We start from the raw sequence: 15,375 nt of genomic DNA, 5'->3' as shown, positions 1-15,375 counted from the left end.
CAGCTTTGCCATCTCAGGAATACATTACATTTTAAAATATATTAAAAACAGGCTTTTTAAAATCGTAATAATATTTCACAGTTTTTCTGTAGAATTGATAAAATGTATGCAGCCTTAGTGATATTGTGTCTATATACAGTATATATATACAGTGTATATATATATATATTAAAAACCCTAGAAGTTCCTGTTTATTTCAAGTTTAAATTAAGACTGAATCACAGATCTTCAATATGGGCTTAGACTTTTGGACCCTACTGTATCTAATGGAAACATGCTATCGTTGTAGTCTGCAACACGATAACTATGCTCCAATCACTTGCTGTGGACTTCACGTGGCTGCACAGCAGATGGACAGTGCTTTAACAGAAGTGTGCACTGTCAACAGCCGTTATCATCTCCATCAACAGGCACTAGGCCATGCATGAAATAAACCTGCTTACTCGAAACAGTTCTGCTGAGTGTCCGCTCCAGATTTCATAAATGCATAGAAATCTACGTGACTGGAATAACTGAAGTGTCCAAATTGGCAAAGGGCTTTAGAGAACGCAGTTATGCAGTGGTAAGTAGAAATAAAAGGATCTATTATGTGACATAACATGCACTGTAGACACTCTATACAAGCGGTATCCCAGCAGTCCATGGGATGAGTATCAAGTTACACAGTCTGTACTGTAGGCAGAGACTCCCTCTGCAGTTTTAATGGTTGTGTACAGTATCTGTTGTGACTTACCATACACGGCTAGCTGTGAATTTGATATAAGATATAAAGATATAAAGTACCCCTTTGACATATCAACTAATAGTTTATGGAAAAGTTTTAGGGCTGCAAACCAAGGTAAGAACCGTTTCAATTTTTTAAGAAACACGTAATGGTTCGGTTTTGTTAATGGTTCTCTCACATGCGTTTCTGCCAATGTGAATGTACTAAAATAAAATACTCAACGGCCTACTCAACACAGCAACAACACTATTGAATCTACAGCACAAAACAGACCAGTGCTGTCCGATAACTGAACGAATGACTCTTATGAGCCAGTTATTTATAGTGAATCAAAACATACAGAAGAACCAGTATGTTCCCATTACTGAACCACTGAATCTTATGAGCCAATTTTTTTTATGATAAATACAAAAACATACGCTGAAAACGGAACTGTGCACTAGCATGCAGTATTACTCTTACAATTTCCTCCAAGATGTGGCAAAAATAGTAAGAATATGATTTTCTATGCTTTTACTATTTCTAAATATTCCTCCGTGTTTGCTTGAATTATTTTGAACAACGTTTGAAACTTCATATTGCTAGCACTTCTTGTGTTTTTGCCTCAAGATGAATGAGTTGCTTCGGAAAAAAGGGAAATTAATAACTGTAAATGAATGAAATATGTTACCACATTTTATTTGTCAGATCTCATTGTTTAATATACCATTAAAGCTCATTTTTAAAATGCATTTATGTCAAAAACTGATTTTAAAAAATATGCGTCGTGGTACTCTTGTGAATGCGTGTCAAAGTCTGAGAAGGAAGAGAAAGAATTGTTGAATAAAGTCGTTATGTTTGTTTTCTTTAAAAAGTATTCTCGTAGTTTCATAAAATTACGGTTGAACCACTGATGTCACATGGACTATTTTAACGATGTCCTTACTACCTTTCTGGGCCTTGAACGTGGTAGTTGCACTGCTGTCTATGCAGGGTCAGAAAGCTCTCAGATTTCTTCAAAAATATCTTAATTTGTGTTCCGAAGGTTTTACGGGTTTGACATGAGGGCAAGTAACTAACGACAGAATTTTCATTTTTGGGTGAACTATCCCTTTAAGAGCTGAATAACCTTGCTTTAACATTCTCGCCCTGCAATTCCCCCTAATTCAGTAAGGCACTGTAAACGTGTTTTTCAGGAAATGTCTTGATTATACCTGCGTACGCAGCACAGTAGAAAAGTGTGATCAAATCATGGCCATAAGCATGTCATGTCACAGCCTCTAGGGTCCCCTGTCAAACAGCGGGCACAGCATGATGGATCGCTCATAAACAGCGCACTGCGTCATCCTTGATTAACGGCCATAAAAAAACAGCAAGAAGGAGGGAGGGTCATCCACCGGGGTCTGAGATGATATTTCTTAGCATTAATCTCTGGGAGACGGCTAGGCGCTGACAGAGAAATGGCGATGATTTGAAACCATCTTCCTTTCACCATTGCACACTGAATAGCATACAGGAGGAAAGAGAGACGGGCTGATAGCAGGTAGTTATTTAACATTTGAGTGTTTCATGTCAAATAAATAACACCATGCCTGCTCCTGCGTCCCCGATGAACTGATGGAGGACGACAATTCACCCGTGACGATCAACGAGCACAACAAATACAGACTTGCTACTGAAATTTTCCCTGAATGATGTTTACTCTCTCACACACTCACCCACACAAGCACATACAGCCTCACACCCTTAAACCTAAATGAAATGCGAGTTGACTCATCTATAACCTTTACCCACTCGGGCCAAGTTGCAGTGCAATTTAAACATCATTGCACCAAAAATACAAATCAAAACCTGCAGTTTAGTCAGTATCTGCTAAGCTTTGCACAGAATTTTAAACACTTCATATCTTTTTTTTTTTTTTTGACTATAACTGGTGACAAAGTGTGCACAAAAGCAAGAACCCCCAAATATGAACTTGATGCTTTGGTTTGTGGTCAGTGTTCAATTTTACAAGGTAATAAGCTGAAGGAAAAGTTTGTCTCACTTGGGAAAAGCACTTCAAAGCCTTGAGTTTCTTCGTGTGAGACACTGAGCAGACTGCCGAAGTATGGACAGATGGAAAACCACATCGCCCAAAGCCTTTTGGATCCTATTGCGGGATGTTGGGGATATTGTTGTGGGCAGTGGGGATGTTCAGTGGTTGTTCAATGCTCTTGATTCTGCATCTACACAAAGAGAAGAGGGCTCTTGCTCTCGTTCAGAGATGAGACGGGCTCTCAAGCAATTCTGTGGACGTCATTAATGATAAAACTCATCCTGAGGAGTGATCAAAATCAGTGGTGCTCAACCAGAGGGCCTTAGCAAACTTCCGAAGGGTCCTTGTGAAGACTTGAAATGATTTAAAATGACACAAAACAAGCATTAAAATAAGCCACAACTGTAACACTTTACTATAAGGTTCCACTTGTTAACATTAACATCAACTAACACTAAAAATACTTCTAAAGCATTTAGTTAAAGTTAATTTCAACATTTACCAATACAGTACTGAAATCAAAAGTATCTGTTATTATTTTATGGACCTGAGCTAACGAACTAACAATGAACAGTTGTATTTTTTTTTTATTTTTTTTTATATTATTTGAATTCTAGACCTGAAAAAAAGCCATGTATAAATCATTAAAATCTTATAACTCCATGAGTATTTTTTATAATGCATATGCAATTTTCTAGAAATGCCAAGCTCTAAAAAATTCCCCCCAAAATCCTTATCCAATAAATCATGAACAACTGGAAATTCCTAGAGCCTTGGAGTCAAAAAGGTTGAGAACCACTGATCTAAATGATCCCTCCAGGAACATGGCAGAGAGAAAGGGTGATTGCCATAACTGTCGTCATCGCTCACTTCTCATGGAATTGTGGGTGGACGTGTTCTGGTTTATAAACATTGTCTACCTGTGTCACTAAGGTGGCCATCCTTCAATATTCGACACTAAAGCAATCATTAGAAAAGCAAGGACACATGTAGGAGATTTTCCTCAAGGGATTCAAATGCAAGTTCTCATTATTTTTAATCACTGTTGTAAGACAACAACGACCCAGTGAAGCATTCAAACAGGAAACAGAGTTTACTCCATAAAACTCAAGTTACCATTGATTACATCATGCTCCGGGCATGTTGAAAAACTGGTCAATTATTTCCTTGGCCTGAAAACAGCAAAACTCAAGTCTGGAGAACACATAAAATCACTCTCTATTGCATACAGACAGCATTATCTTTAGCTTGAGAGTTTGTTCTTCAGCATGGCCCTGAATTTATACAGGTGTACAAAACTTGCCTGAAAGCCTGAAAACGGACTTCCTGTTTCACACACTACCAGGACAAATCAGTACAAAACCAGGACAGAATCAGTTCCTCTGCTTTTAAGGAGATGGAGTTGAACACACTGCAGTCTGCTCATCTAAACCAACAGTTAACAATAACAGAACAGGAATGTGCCCACAAAAACATGTTTCACAGAAGAATAGAGACCATCACAAACAAGATCATATATTAGTTTAAGGAATGTTTATGGTCAAAGTCAAGTTACTCAGTATAAGGGGCGTTTCTTTATAATATTTTATTATATTATATTATAAAAATAAAATGTAAACAATATTATATCACATTACATTATATTACGTATTATACAAAGGAGTTAGCAAGATTTTTTAAACGTTTTCGAAAAAAAGTCTCTTATCTTCACCAAGGCTGCATGTATTTTTATCAAAATACAGTAAAAACAGTAATACTGTGAAATATTATTGTAAATTAAAATAACATGTATAAATTTAAATAAAATGTAAAATAGAATAAATTAATATATTTTAAAATGTAATTTATTCCTGTGATGGCATGGCTGAATTTTCAGCAGCCTTCAGAAATCATTCTAATATGCTGATTTGGTGTTCAAGAAACATTTCTTAATGATAAAAACAGCTGTGCTGTTTAATATTTGAGGAAACTGCAATAAATTTTTTACAGGATGAATAAAAACTCAAAAGAACAGCATTTATTGAAAAGAAGATTTTCTTGCAACAGTAAAAACTGTCACTTTTGACCAATTTTATTTGTCCTTGCTGAATAAAAGTATTGATTTCATTAAAAAAAAATCTTATTGACCCCTAACTTTTAAACAGTAGTGTATATTTATTTATATATATAATTAAATTATATTCAAATATATAACAGATCAAACAAATCAATAAGTTGCCCTACAGGTACATGGGAAGCATATTTTGAACAAAACAGCAAACAAGTCCACTATTATAAATATGTTTATAGACTCAATAAATCATGCTGGTTTAAGGCATCAAATCCTTGCCAGATGTCATGGGAAGACAAGAAATCACTAACCAGAATTGGTGAGTGTGAAATTATCCTTCAAACTAAAATCCCAAGAGTCAAGATATTTCATGTAGATGGAAAGGCCCCAGTAAAAGTCACCCACTGTGACATGCACATCGGACAGATTTACTTCTATACCCTGGAAACTACGACGAGACCTTCCCATTAAAAAAGGGCACTTAGTGACTCATCAAGGGATCATTAACCAAACCCACCTCCCTCACACACGGCCAAAGGCTAGGACTTCTCCAAGCATTTACTGGGTTTATCAGTGAGGAACTCACTGGCTTTGAGGCTGCAACATTAATAACTCAGACCTTGAGATCCTTTAGGCATGTTACAGAGACGGTATGAATCACACAAGGTGAACGCCCTCTGTTCTGAACTATTTCAAGTCAGCAGAGGAGGTATATGCCAAATAAAAGAGTATGCAGTACAAACATCCAGCACACTTGTCTCCCTTTATTAACATAAAAACATGGTGAGTCAGCAACTGATGCTGCAACTACACAGTAATGTAGCCCACATGATTTTTTTGCTACGGTAATCTACAGACTTTGAAAGCAGTACTTTAAGAGTGAAGGAAACCAATGTTCAACATCAACTGAGATGACCTAGTTACAGAGCTTGTATTGAAATTCCACTTTCTTCTTTTTCATCTGCAATTAATTCAGCTCAAAAGCAATACAGGCTCCATCCAAACTTTGTTTTGTAGATAATTTTTAGCTTTAAAGGAATAGTTCACTCCAAAATTAACATTCTGTCACTGTTTATGCACCCTCACTTCAATCCAAACCTGCACAGCTTTTCTGAGAAACAGAAAAAAGTATTTCCTTTTGAACTGTTTTTGTTTGTTCAATGAAGGTCAGTGGGGTCCAAAACAACAATGGACCCCATTGCCTTTCATTGTAGGGACAAAAAACAGACATTTTTCAAACTATCTTCTTTTGTGTTACACAGACGAAAGTCATATTGGTTTGGAAGGACATGAAGGTGAGTAAATGATGAGTATATAGTGAATATTCATTTTTGGGTGAAATATCACTTTAAATTTCGCTTTAAGGGACATTTCTGAGCTTTTGGTCGCCAGCAGGCTTGTCAATTCAACCTCTGAATCCAAAAAGTGAACTTATTTCCCCTTATAACCCCTTATTTACATTAAGTTGAGCTTTGCAGCTCTTGCATACTGAATTGGTCTTATACATCTTCTACTTTACACTGTCGTGTCGGGTTAAATGTTGATTCTCATGCACAGCAGATAGAAAACAAGATGCAGAATGCATTACCCTTTCTCACTTCCATGCATCTTGCAAACACTAGTAGTTCCTTCTGCAAATATATCTAATTTAGATTGTGTTCTCAACAAGTATCTGTATAACATGCCCACAGGAAATGATATTTGACTTTCAGAGCTCCTACACACGGTTTCGTACCATCATATGTTCCACTCTCCAGTAGCAGGCCACTCTCCTCCAGCACACGAAACTCCCCCACGCTGATGAAATTATAGTCCACTCCTGGAACCTCCCCTTCGCGAGGCTGCCTCGTGGTACCTGCCAAAGGCACACAGAATGATGAGTAACAAATTATTAGAAGAAGAATGCCCTTTTTGTGTAAAGGTATTACTTCAACTATGAACATATTTTTTGTTTTGTTTTTGTTAAAGGGGTCATATGATGCTTTTTTAAAGATCATTATTTTGTGTATTTGGTGTTAAAGAATATGTTGACATGCTTTAATTTTCAAAAAACACATTATTTTTCAAATACTGTACATTATTGTAGGTCCTCTATGCCCCGCCTCTCTCAAACGCTTAGTTTTCTACAAAGTCCCTCCTTCCGACAAGCGCAGTCTGCTCTGATTGGCCAGCTGACCCAGTGCATTGTGATTGGCCGAACACCGCAAGCACTCGTCGTGGGGGCGTGTTAGGACGAGCCGTTTTAGGGGGGCGTGGCAGAGTCTTAACTTTGATAAAGAATATCTCTTTGGTTTTGAGACTTTAGTCTTTGCAACTTCAGGGATCTTATCTATGCACAATCAGCTTGTAACACTCCAAAGAGAAAGGAAAACTTGAAATCGCATCATATGACCCCTTTAAAGGAAGGTGACATTGAAATTTTCTTGGGAAAATGTTATAATTTTAAATGCCTTTTAGGTACAGATTTTATCACTTACCCCTGTACCTCCCCCATACTTGCAATGAAAAAATATTAAAGTCATGATGAAATGGAAATAGAGACAGATCAGTTTTTTCATATTGTGACGTATATCCAAACGTAACAGATTATCAAAAATGAAAAGATAAAAAAAATAAAAAATGAAACATGGACTGATGAATTGTTCGCTATTTATGACATGTAGGCCCAATCCCAATTCTACCCCTTAACCCTTCCCCTTTCCCCTACCCCTCCGTTTCGCGCATTCACGTGAAGGGGTAGGGGTGTCTCGATTCTCTTTTGGTTGGAGGGGTAGGGGTAGGGGAAGGGCCAGATAGCCCTTCAAACAAAGATTTTTCGGGACCCCACTTCAAACGAAGGGGTATGAATTATCTCAGCGTAAACCGGCTTCAGCGGCAACATGGCTGCCTGAGCGAACAAAAAGACACATAATGTAAGCATTTTTGGCATTAATAAAGATTTTAACGAAAAGTAATCATTTGTTTTTATGTTACATTCAATCGTGAGTTCATATTTACGGTCATGTTACTCAAAGAAATGTTTGCAAAAAATCGCTAAAGTTTGCTAACGTCATATCATTACAGACTGCACGATAGTGCCACAACATATTTTCATGTCTGATCAGGGCGATAACCACCATAGACATTGAGGAGGGCTAGTACCCCAATAATTATAAATCGCTAAACCCTTTTCTCAAATATTGCCAATTCGAGAGCGAGAGAGAGAGACCGAGAGAGATGGAAGTTGCATGTATGCGCATCTGTGCGTTTCTGTTTTTAGAGTGAGTTTACTTCAAAAACAGCGATTTTATCCTCTCGTTGCTGGAAAATATAATGTAGCGATTCAGTATTTAAACTGTTATTAATAAAAGTCGTGGGGCAGCGTTGACAAGTTTCTTTGCTCCTGGATGTGAGCTGCGCGATTTCTGATATGTGTGTGTGTGTGTGTCAGTAAGCAGCGCATTAACGATAATTAAAGGCTCTAATTCACACCAGCATAGGTGTGTGTATTGGCGTATGATGACGTGTGACGGCATAGTAGTGGTGTCCCAATTCTTAGGGGAATATTTTCACCCCTACCCCTTGACACTCTGTTTCAAGGGACCAGGGGAAGGGGTATAAAATAGAATTGGGATTGGGCCTACATATTATTCATTTAGCACACACTTTTATCCAAAGCGACTTACAAATGAGTAATACAAAAAGCGATTCATCATAAATCAATTCATAAATCAATTTATTCATTAATTCATCTTCTGAATATAATTATCTACACTACATGTAAAGTCAGATACTGTATCATAAAAATCTCATAATTCCAAACCCCAAAACAAGTGCATTTAAAATGTAATCTGAGTTTCACCTGACCTGAAATACACAATGATTTGTAAGCTAAATCATTCCTGTATATTTAACCTCACTTGCCAAAAAAAGCTGACAAAGATTTTAGGACTACAATTTAAAACTCAATTGCATTAAATCATTAAGATAAATATAAAGAACATGAAATATAAAGAATATGACCTCATTTTCTCTGCTGTAAGAGGAACTGCAAACAGAAACGCTCTGCAAACATTCTGTCACTGAACAAAAGACAACATGGCTAACTTTTGTGAGCCTTTATTGTTGTCCTCTGTACAAGAGAGAACACAATGAATCATCTGCATCCATATTCTGCTGTAGTGTCTCTTTTTCGATCGCAACTACAGTTCACACTTTTCTTGCTTTATCACTAAAGTTTGTCAAATTGACAGTCACACAGCAGCTACTGTGGGGCGAGAGCCCAGATGCCAGTTTCTGTGCTGCAGGAAGATAAACAAACAATTAGCTCTGCAGTTTGCACAAGCTACACGAAACACCGCCAGCTGCTTAAGCACCTAACCCTACTTGGCCCTCTCCTAAAACAATTCTTGCTCTTCAAAGACTGCTTTGAAGCACAAAATCTTTCTAAAAAAATGGAAGTTAGTATTAGGCTTTCAACATATGAATTCTGTATTTTTATATCATACAGAAGACTGAGGTGTGAGGTGTTTATTTTGTGGCATTAAAGAGGGGATGAATTACATTCAAAACTCATTATGTACTCATGGTCAGCTGTGAGATCCCTTAACAAGCTCTGGAAAAGTTTAAAGTCTTAAATCTTAAAAAAAAAAAAAAAAGCAATCCTTTAAGATTGACCACCTAGGGCACTTTTTTTATTTCCGCATTCATTTTTCTATATCTGCGGATGAGGCAGAGAGGGGTTACCGTTGAGCTATAACGGATATTAATGCCAGCAGGAGGAGGGAGGGAGATGGAGGCTTCAGTCGAGCTTCAAAGATTATGTGGCAATTTGGACTCCAGGCGTTCTTCTTTCCCCCCCTTTTTTTTTTTCGAAGGACATGGCTTTAATGACTTTTCTGTCCCCGTGTCCAGACAGACATGTGCAACAGTTCCATTCCAGAAGTTTTCAGATGAGCAAAGAGTTTGACGGACAGTGCAGTCAGTGCTTCATGAAGGGAACCGATTTCAGACTACATTTCATAGTGACCACACATTTGTTAAATTCTAAAAAATAAAGTTGGTGTTCTGAAGCCTAGCCAGCTAAATCACTATTAATTTTCTTCTGTGAACCATAATCAATAAAGAATCAACTTAAGAAATCAGTGAGAGAACTGGATCAGTGAACAATTCTTTCTTTTGAGCTGATTCTTTTTAATGAAGCAGTTGATCCATTCATAAACCTTAAAGGGTTACTCCACCCCAAAATGAACCCCCATGTCGTTCCAAACCCGTAAAAGCTTCGTTCGTCTTCGGAACACAATTTAAGATATTTTGGATGAAAACCAGGAGGCTTGTGACTGTCCCATTGACTGCCAAGTAAATTACACTGTCAAGGTCCAGAAAAGTATGAAAGACATAGTCAGAATAGTCCATCTGCCATCAGTGGTTCAATCTAAATTTTATGAAGCGACGAGAATACTTTTTGTACGCGAAGAAAAAGCCACGCTGCAAGGATACGTTTTCTACGTGTATTTACACTTTGATTTGAACGAAGTGACGCGGAGGAGACGAATTGTTGAATAAAGTCGTTATTTTTGTTTTCTTTGCGTACAAAACGTATTCTCGTCGCTTCATAAAATTCAGATTGAACCACTGATGGCAGATGGACTATTCTGAAGATGTCTTTCATACTTTTCTGGACCTTGAGAGTGTAATTTACTTGGCAGTCAATGGGACAGTCACAAGCCTCCTGGTTTTCATCCAAAATATTTTAAATTGTGTTCCGAAGAATTTATATTTCTTCAAAATATAAAATTTTAATATGAGGAATAAAGTGAAAGGAGTTTGAAACTGCATAAATGTGAGTAAATAATGTCAGAATTTGCATATTTAGGTGAAATAATCTTTCAACAGAAAATGTCTAGGCATAGGAATTATGTGTAATGCATTGTATTATTAAACATTGACTTCTATTAAATGGCAATACTGCTCCTCACTGTCCTTCACCTTTACTGTGATTAATAACTTATAATTAAATCATTATTTGATTATTTTACTTGACTGAAGCCTGGAAGATGAACTATGACAGTTCATTCTGACATTACTGCTACTACCGGCGCTATTAAATATAATTAGACCTGTCCATCATCTGGCTCTCAGCCCGATGCTTATGATTATACTGGATGGAAAAGTGTGAATCAATGGAGGACTGTGTGTTGAGTCATGGGCCTGAACAGACCGTAACAAGGGCAGTGGATGAGAATGACATTAGAGATTCCACACACTGAGCCAGTGTCTCATGCAATGTTGAAATGTCAAAACATCTGCTCAGGCCTGGTGTCCATTTAAATCCCAAATTATAAAGAGCCACATGCCAGGTGCAGGACTCACTAAATGAAAACAGCAAAAACTATATCACATCTCTAAATTAACAGATAGAGACTACATTTTTACATTTACTGAAGAAAAAACCTGTAAACCTTGCTGGTGCATAGCTTGCTGACACAACACTGTTTGGCTGTTGAAATGCGGTTGCTATGTGATTAAAGTCATAAAATCCCATTACCAAGTGTGTGATATTCTGGTCCTTGTGGCTCTGGAATTTCTTTGTTGTGTGGTGCATATGAGAAGATATTCTGAAGAACATTTTTACCATTTTTTGTCCATGAAATGTCCAATGAAATTCGAAGGGGTCAAAAAAAACAAAAAACATTAGATCACTAAATTTCACTACAGGAAAAAAAACTAAAAAACACCAAGACATATTTTCAGTTCTGTTTCCCAAAAGAAAAAAGTCAAACAGGTTTGGAATTACAAAAAGGGTGAGTATATAATTACAGAACTTTCATTTTCAGGTGAAATCTTCCTTAAATAGTTAGTATTAAATGTTTTTTTTTAAATCTCTAACCCTAAGTATGAGCCATATTAATGATGGTAAGTGCCTTAACAAACAGCACTAATTAAAAGATTACACCACAGCCCGAGAGAAAAAAAGCACTAATTAAAGATGTGCGAGTAATTAAGGCATATGTTTCACTAATTCACTGGTTTGTGGCCAGACCACATACTGTATTCTGCACAACAAAAGAGCAAAACTCATTCCGTGATTACGTACTGGTTTATTGGCATTGATGTTGTTAAAAAAAAGATGGTTGTCTGTTCCAGACAGTCTGTAACTGAAAACTGTTGCCAAGAAATTACTGAGCCAATACTGGCAAGTAATTCTACATTACCCAACAGGTTTAATCGATCATGATTATGTGACATTAGCTCAGACATTGGAAGTATGGAAACTGAAATTGGCACAAAAGAAACAGGGAGAGAGGGAGAGAAGGAATAAACTGTCCTCAAGCAGGCATCAGCGGCCTCCGGCATCTGCTTGTTAAAGCAGGCATGTGGCAGGAATCACACCAAGAACAATAACTGAAATGGTAAGTATATTAGCGTCCACATTAACAGACGATAGCGTTCTATTTATAATACGCATGCGGCCGTGCGCTGTAGTTCTGTCTTCTGCCTCTTTAAATACTGAAGCTCTTCAGTAAATTATATTTGGATGTCAATGTTTTTATTATTCATCAGCTGGGGAAAAAACATTCTGAAAGTGATTCCAATTACATTGTTTCTCTGTGTTGTTATTATAGTTGTGGTAAAAGAAGAAAGTCATATACACCTAGGATGACATGAGGGTGAGTAATTTATGGGCTAATTTTCATTTTTGGGTGAACTAACCCTTTAAGAATGAAGGAACGCTGTGACTCTTGATGCTCAGCTGGGTGAAGAGTCTGTTCTACCAGGTGAGGGCAGAATGGAGAGGAAGAGCATGTGAATAACCCTAGAAAACACATGCTGAGTCTATTCACTCTTTCAACATTCCCTTTAGGTGAAATTACTGCGTTAAAACTAACACTCGGCACCAGCACTTCTGGGTTCTCAAGAGCTGTTTTAGATTAGACGCTCATTTAAATACAGCTGAAAATGACCGAAAGGTGCTGATGGGTTGAAACACCATTTCCAGCTTTGTTTGGTGGACAAGGACAAATATATTTTTTACACAGATCACGATTCGGATTCCAGTTATCAGATCGCATTTGCTCTAATAAAACCAATTTCACCTTTTTAAGGGGTCGTGAACTGAGAAATCAAAATTCTCTTTATCTTTTGATAAATAAGAGGTCACATTGTGCTATAAAAACATCCTGTAAGTTTCAGAACTCAAAACTTTCTCACTATTTCAAAAACAGCTTATATTGAAGGCAGTCTGCCGAAACGACAGGTTGTGAAATGTGCCACTTTATGACATAATAGTGTGGCTAAACACCGCCTCCACAGAAGATGATCAATGCCTGCTTCTACATCGCTGCCTGTTTAGCCCCGCCCACTGATTCGTGCATGTAGTTTAAATAATGAGAGAGGCAAACGCAGGTCTACGCAGAAACCAAACGATAAACTTTATTTTTTATGAAGCGTCAGTAAGAACTTGGTCCTTTGTTCACTTCAATTTACCGCGGATTCATTTACAAACAAGGCACAATTTGACGCAGGATTTTCAGAAAGATTGAAGCAAAAAGACGATGCTGTGCTGACTACATTGGGCATGATGTCGCACCACAAGAGAATGAGTAACTCTTTTCATTATGCTATTACAAATAATTTGATATGTACTGAGTATTTATGTGTTTTTATCCTAAATAAACATCTGTGAAGGAAGTAGGCTGTCAAACATACACAACTCATAGCAGTGGGCATTTACTTCCGAGTCTACAATCCGCCACAACTATTCAAATGGAGCATTTAGATGAGGGGGGTCAAAACAGGACAGAAAATAGTCTATTACTTCTAAATTATGACAAATCTTGATAAAATTGCAAGTGGACCTCAGAGAATAGTACAAAATAAATAACAAATTATCTACCATGGCATGCATTGGCTATTTAGTGAACAAAAATCATGCAACACTAATAATGTAATGTATGTCTTTGAAAGAACTTTTGTGGTGAAATGTTTTGTAAATATTTTGTAAACAATTAAAATAAACGAACACCATTATATACTGCTTAAAGGGATAGTTCACCCAAAAATGAAAATTTGATGTTTATCTGCTTACCCCCAGGGCATCCAAGATGTAGGTGACTTTGTTTCTTCAGTAGAACACAAATGAAGATTTTTAACACAAACCGTTGCAGTCTGTCAGTCATTGACACTCCCAATTGAGAATGTAGATAAACGGTTTGAGTTAAAAATCTCAGTTTGTGTTCTACTGAAGAAACAAAGTCACCTACATCTTGGATGCCCTGGGGGTAAGCAGATAAACATCAATTTTTCATTTTTGGGTGAACTATCCCTTTAACAGATCATCAGAACTGCAATACTGCTCAATGCTTCACTAAAAGCTGCTTGACTGAAAAACCCGGAAGCAGTGATTGCCTGTAATAATTTCATCTACTGTTCATCACACAGTGCACTATATGGGAAACCGGGAGCCATTTCATATGCAGCTACAATGCTGACTCTAATACAACCAGTCTAAAGCGTTCACAGCACCCATCATATACCACCCTTTGAAATTACGTACTGAAGACATGTTACTGACACCATAATTACTGTCTGAGCAGCCGGAGTCATGGCAGAATCATCTGAGTGTGACCTGCACTAACACATTTAATGAGTTCTGAGGATCTGAGCGAGGTCAGACGTGTGAATGTGTGTGGTACTCACAGGGAATGGTGCGCAGGTACAGGTTATCTCTGATCACCTGCTGGAGCTTGTGGTCCAAAGAGCCTTTCTGGAACTGCAGGCTGAGGTAATGACGCAGATCCGTGTTTAACACCTTACCTGCAGAGACGCATTGAATTTGGGTAAACTTTGGGTAGTTTGAGTACAAAAACAGCATTTGCGAACTATTTTGCATCCATATTGTGACGATTGAAACAGGATATTTATCATTCCAAAATATGTAGGTTTCACCCATTGATTTTATTCTTCAGAAATTGATCGGATCAAGCTAAAGTGCTCTCTATATGACAGATTAGAGCAGAGGGGTTGAAAAATAGGATGTAATATTTTAAGATATATAAACCTTAAATTTACCATAATCTGACCTTATTACCAAAATAAGGTAAAATTATTAAATTATTTAATTCATTAAATTAAAATAATTTATTATTAAAACCTTATTACCGTAATCTGTCATATAGAGAGCAAATAACCTTTTTTAATTCTCATAAATAAATACATTTATAATGTTAAAAAAGATTTCGATTTCAAATAAATTCTGTTATTTTAAACTGTCTATTCAGCAAAGAATACTAAAAAAATATATCAGTTTCCACAAAAAAATATTAAGCAGCACAGATGTTTTCAACTTTAATAATAATATTTTATTTTTTTATGTATGTATTTGTTCATTTATTTTTGAGTACCAAATCAGCATATTATAATGATTTCTGAAAGATCATATGACACTGAAAACAGGAGTAATGGCTGCTGAAAATTCTACTTTGTAATCACAGGAATAAATTACCTTTTAAAATAGATTCAAATAGAAAACAGTTATTTTAAATTCTAATATTATTTCACAATATTACAGTTTTTATTGTGTTTTTAATCAAATAAATGCAGCCTTAG

At 36.8% G+C, this 15,375-nt stretch overlaps 1 protein-coding gene across 1 annotated transcript in view; it reads right to left on the bottom strand.

Moving 5' to 3' along the window:
• The window catches only part of LOC107737662 (membrane-associated guanylate kinase, WW and PDZ domain-containing protein 3-like), a 60,905-nt gene extending 46,264 nt beyond the window's left edge, over positions 1 to 14,641 (bottom strand). Inside the window, exons 1-2 of the mRNA XM_016549254.1 lie at positions 14,467 to 14,641; positions 6,524 to 6,643 (exon numbers count right to left, since the gene is read on the bottom strand). Coding sequence (XP_016404740.1) covers positions 6,524 to 6,643; positions 14,467 to 14,641 — 295 coding nt within the window. The remainder of the gene's footprint in view (positions 1 to 6,523; positions 6,644 to 14,466) is intronic.
• Positions 14,642 to 15,375: the final 734 nt, after the last annotated feature.

The sequence above is a fragment of the Sinocyclocheilus rhinocerous genome, unplaced genomic scaffold (assembly GCF_001515625.1).
Source record: "Sinocyclocheilus rhinocerous isolate Xijiao unplaced genomic scaffold, SAMN03320098_v1.1 scaffold72, whole genome shotgun sequence".
Classification (NCBI taxonomy): Eukaryota; Metazoa; Chordata; class Actinopteri; order Cypriniformes; family Cyprinidae; genus Sinocyclocheilus; species Sinocyclocheilus rhinocerous.
The sequence above is the reverse complement of the archived record's forward strand: the minus strand, read 5'-3'. Positions and strand labels throughout refer to the sequence as shown.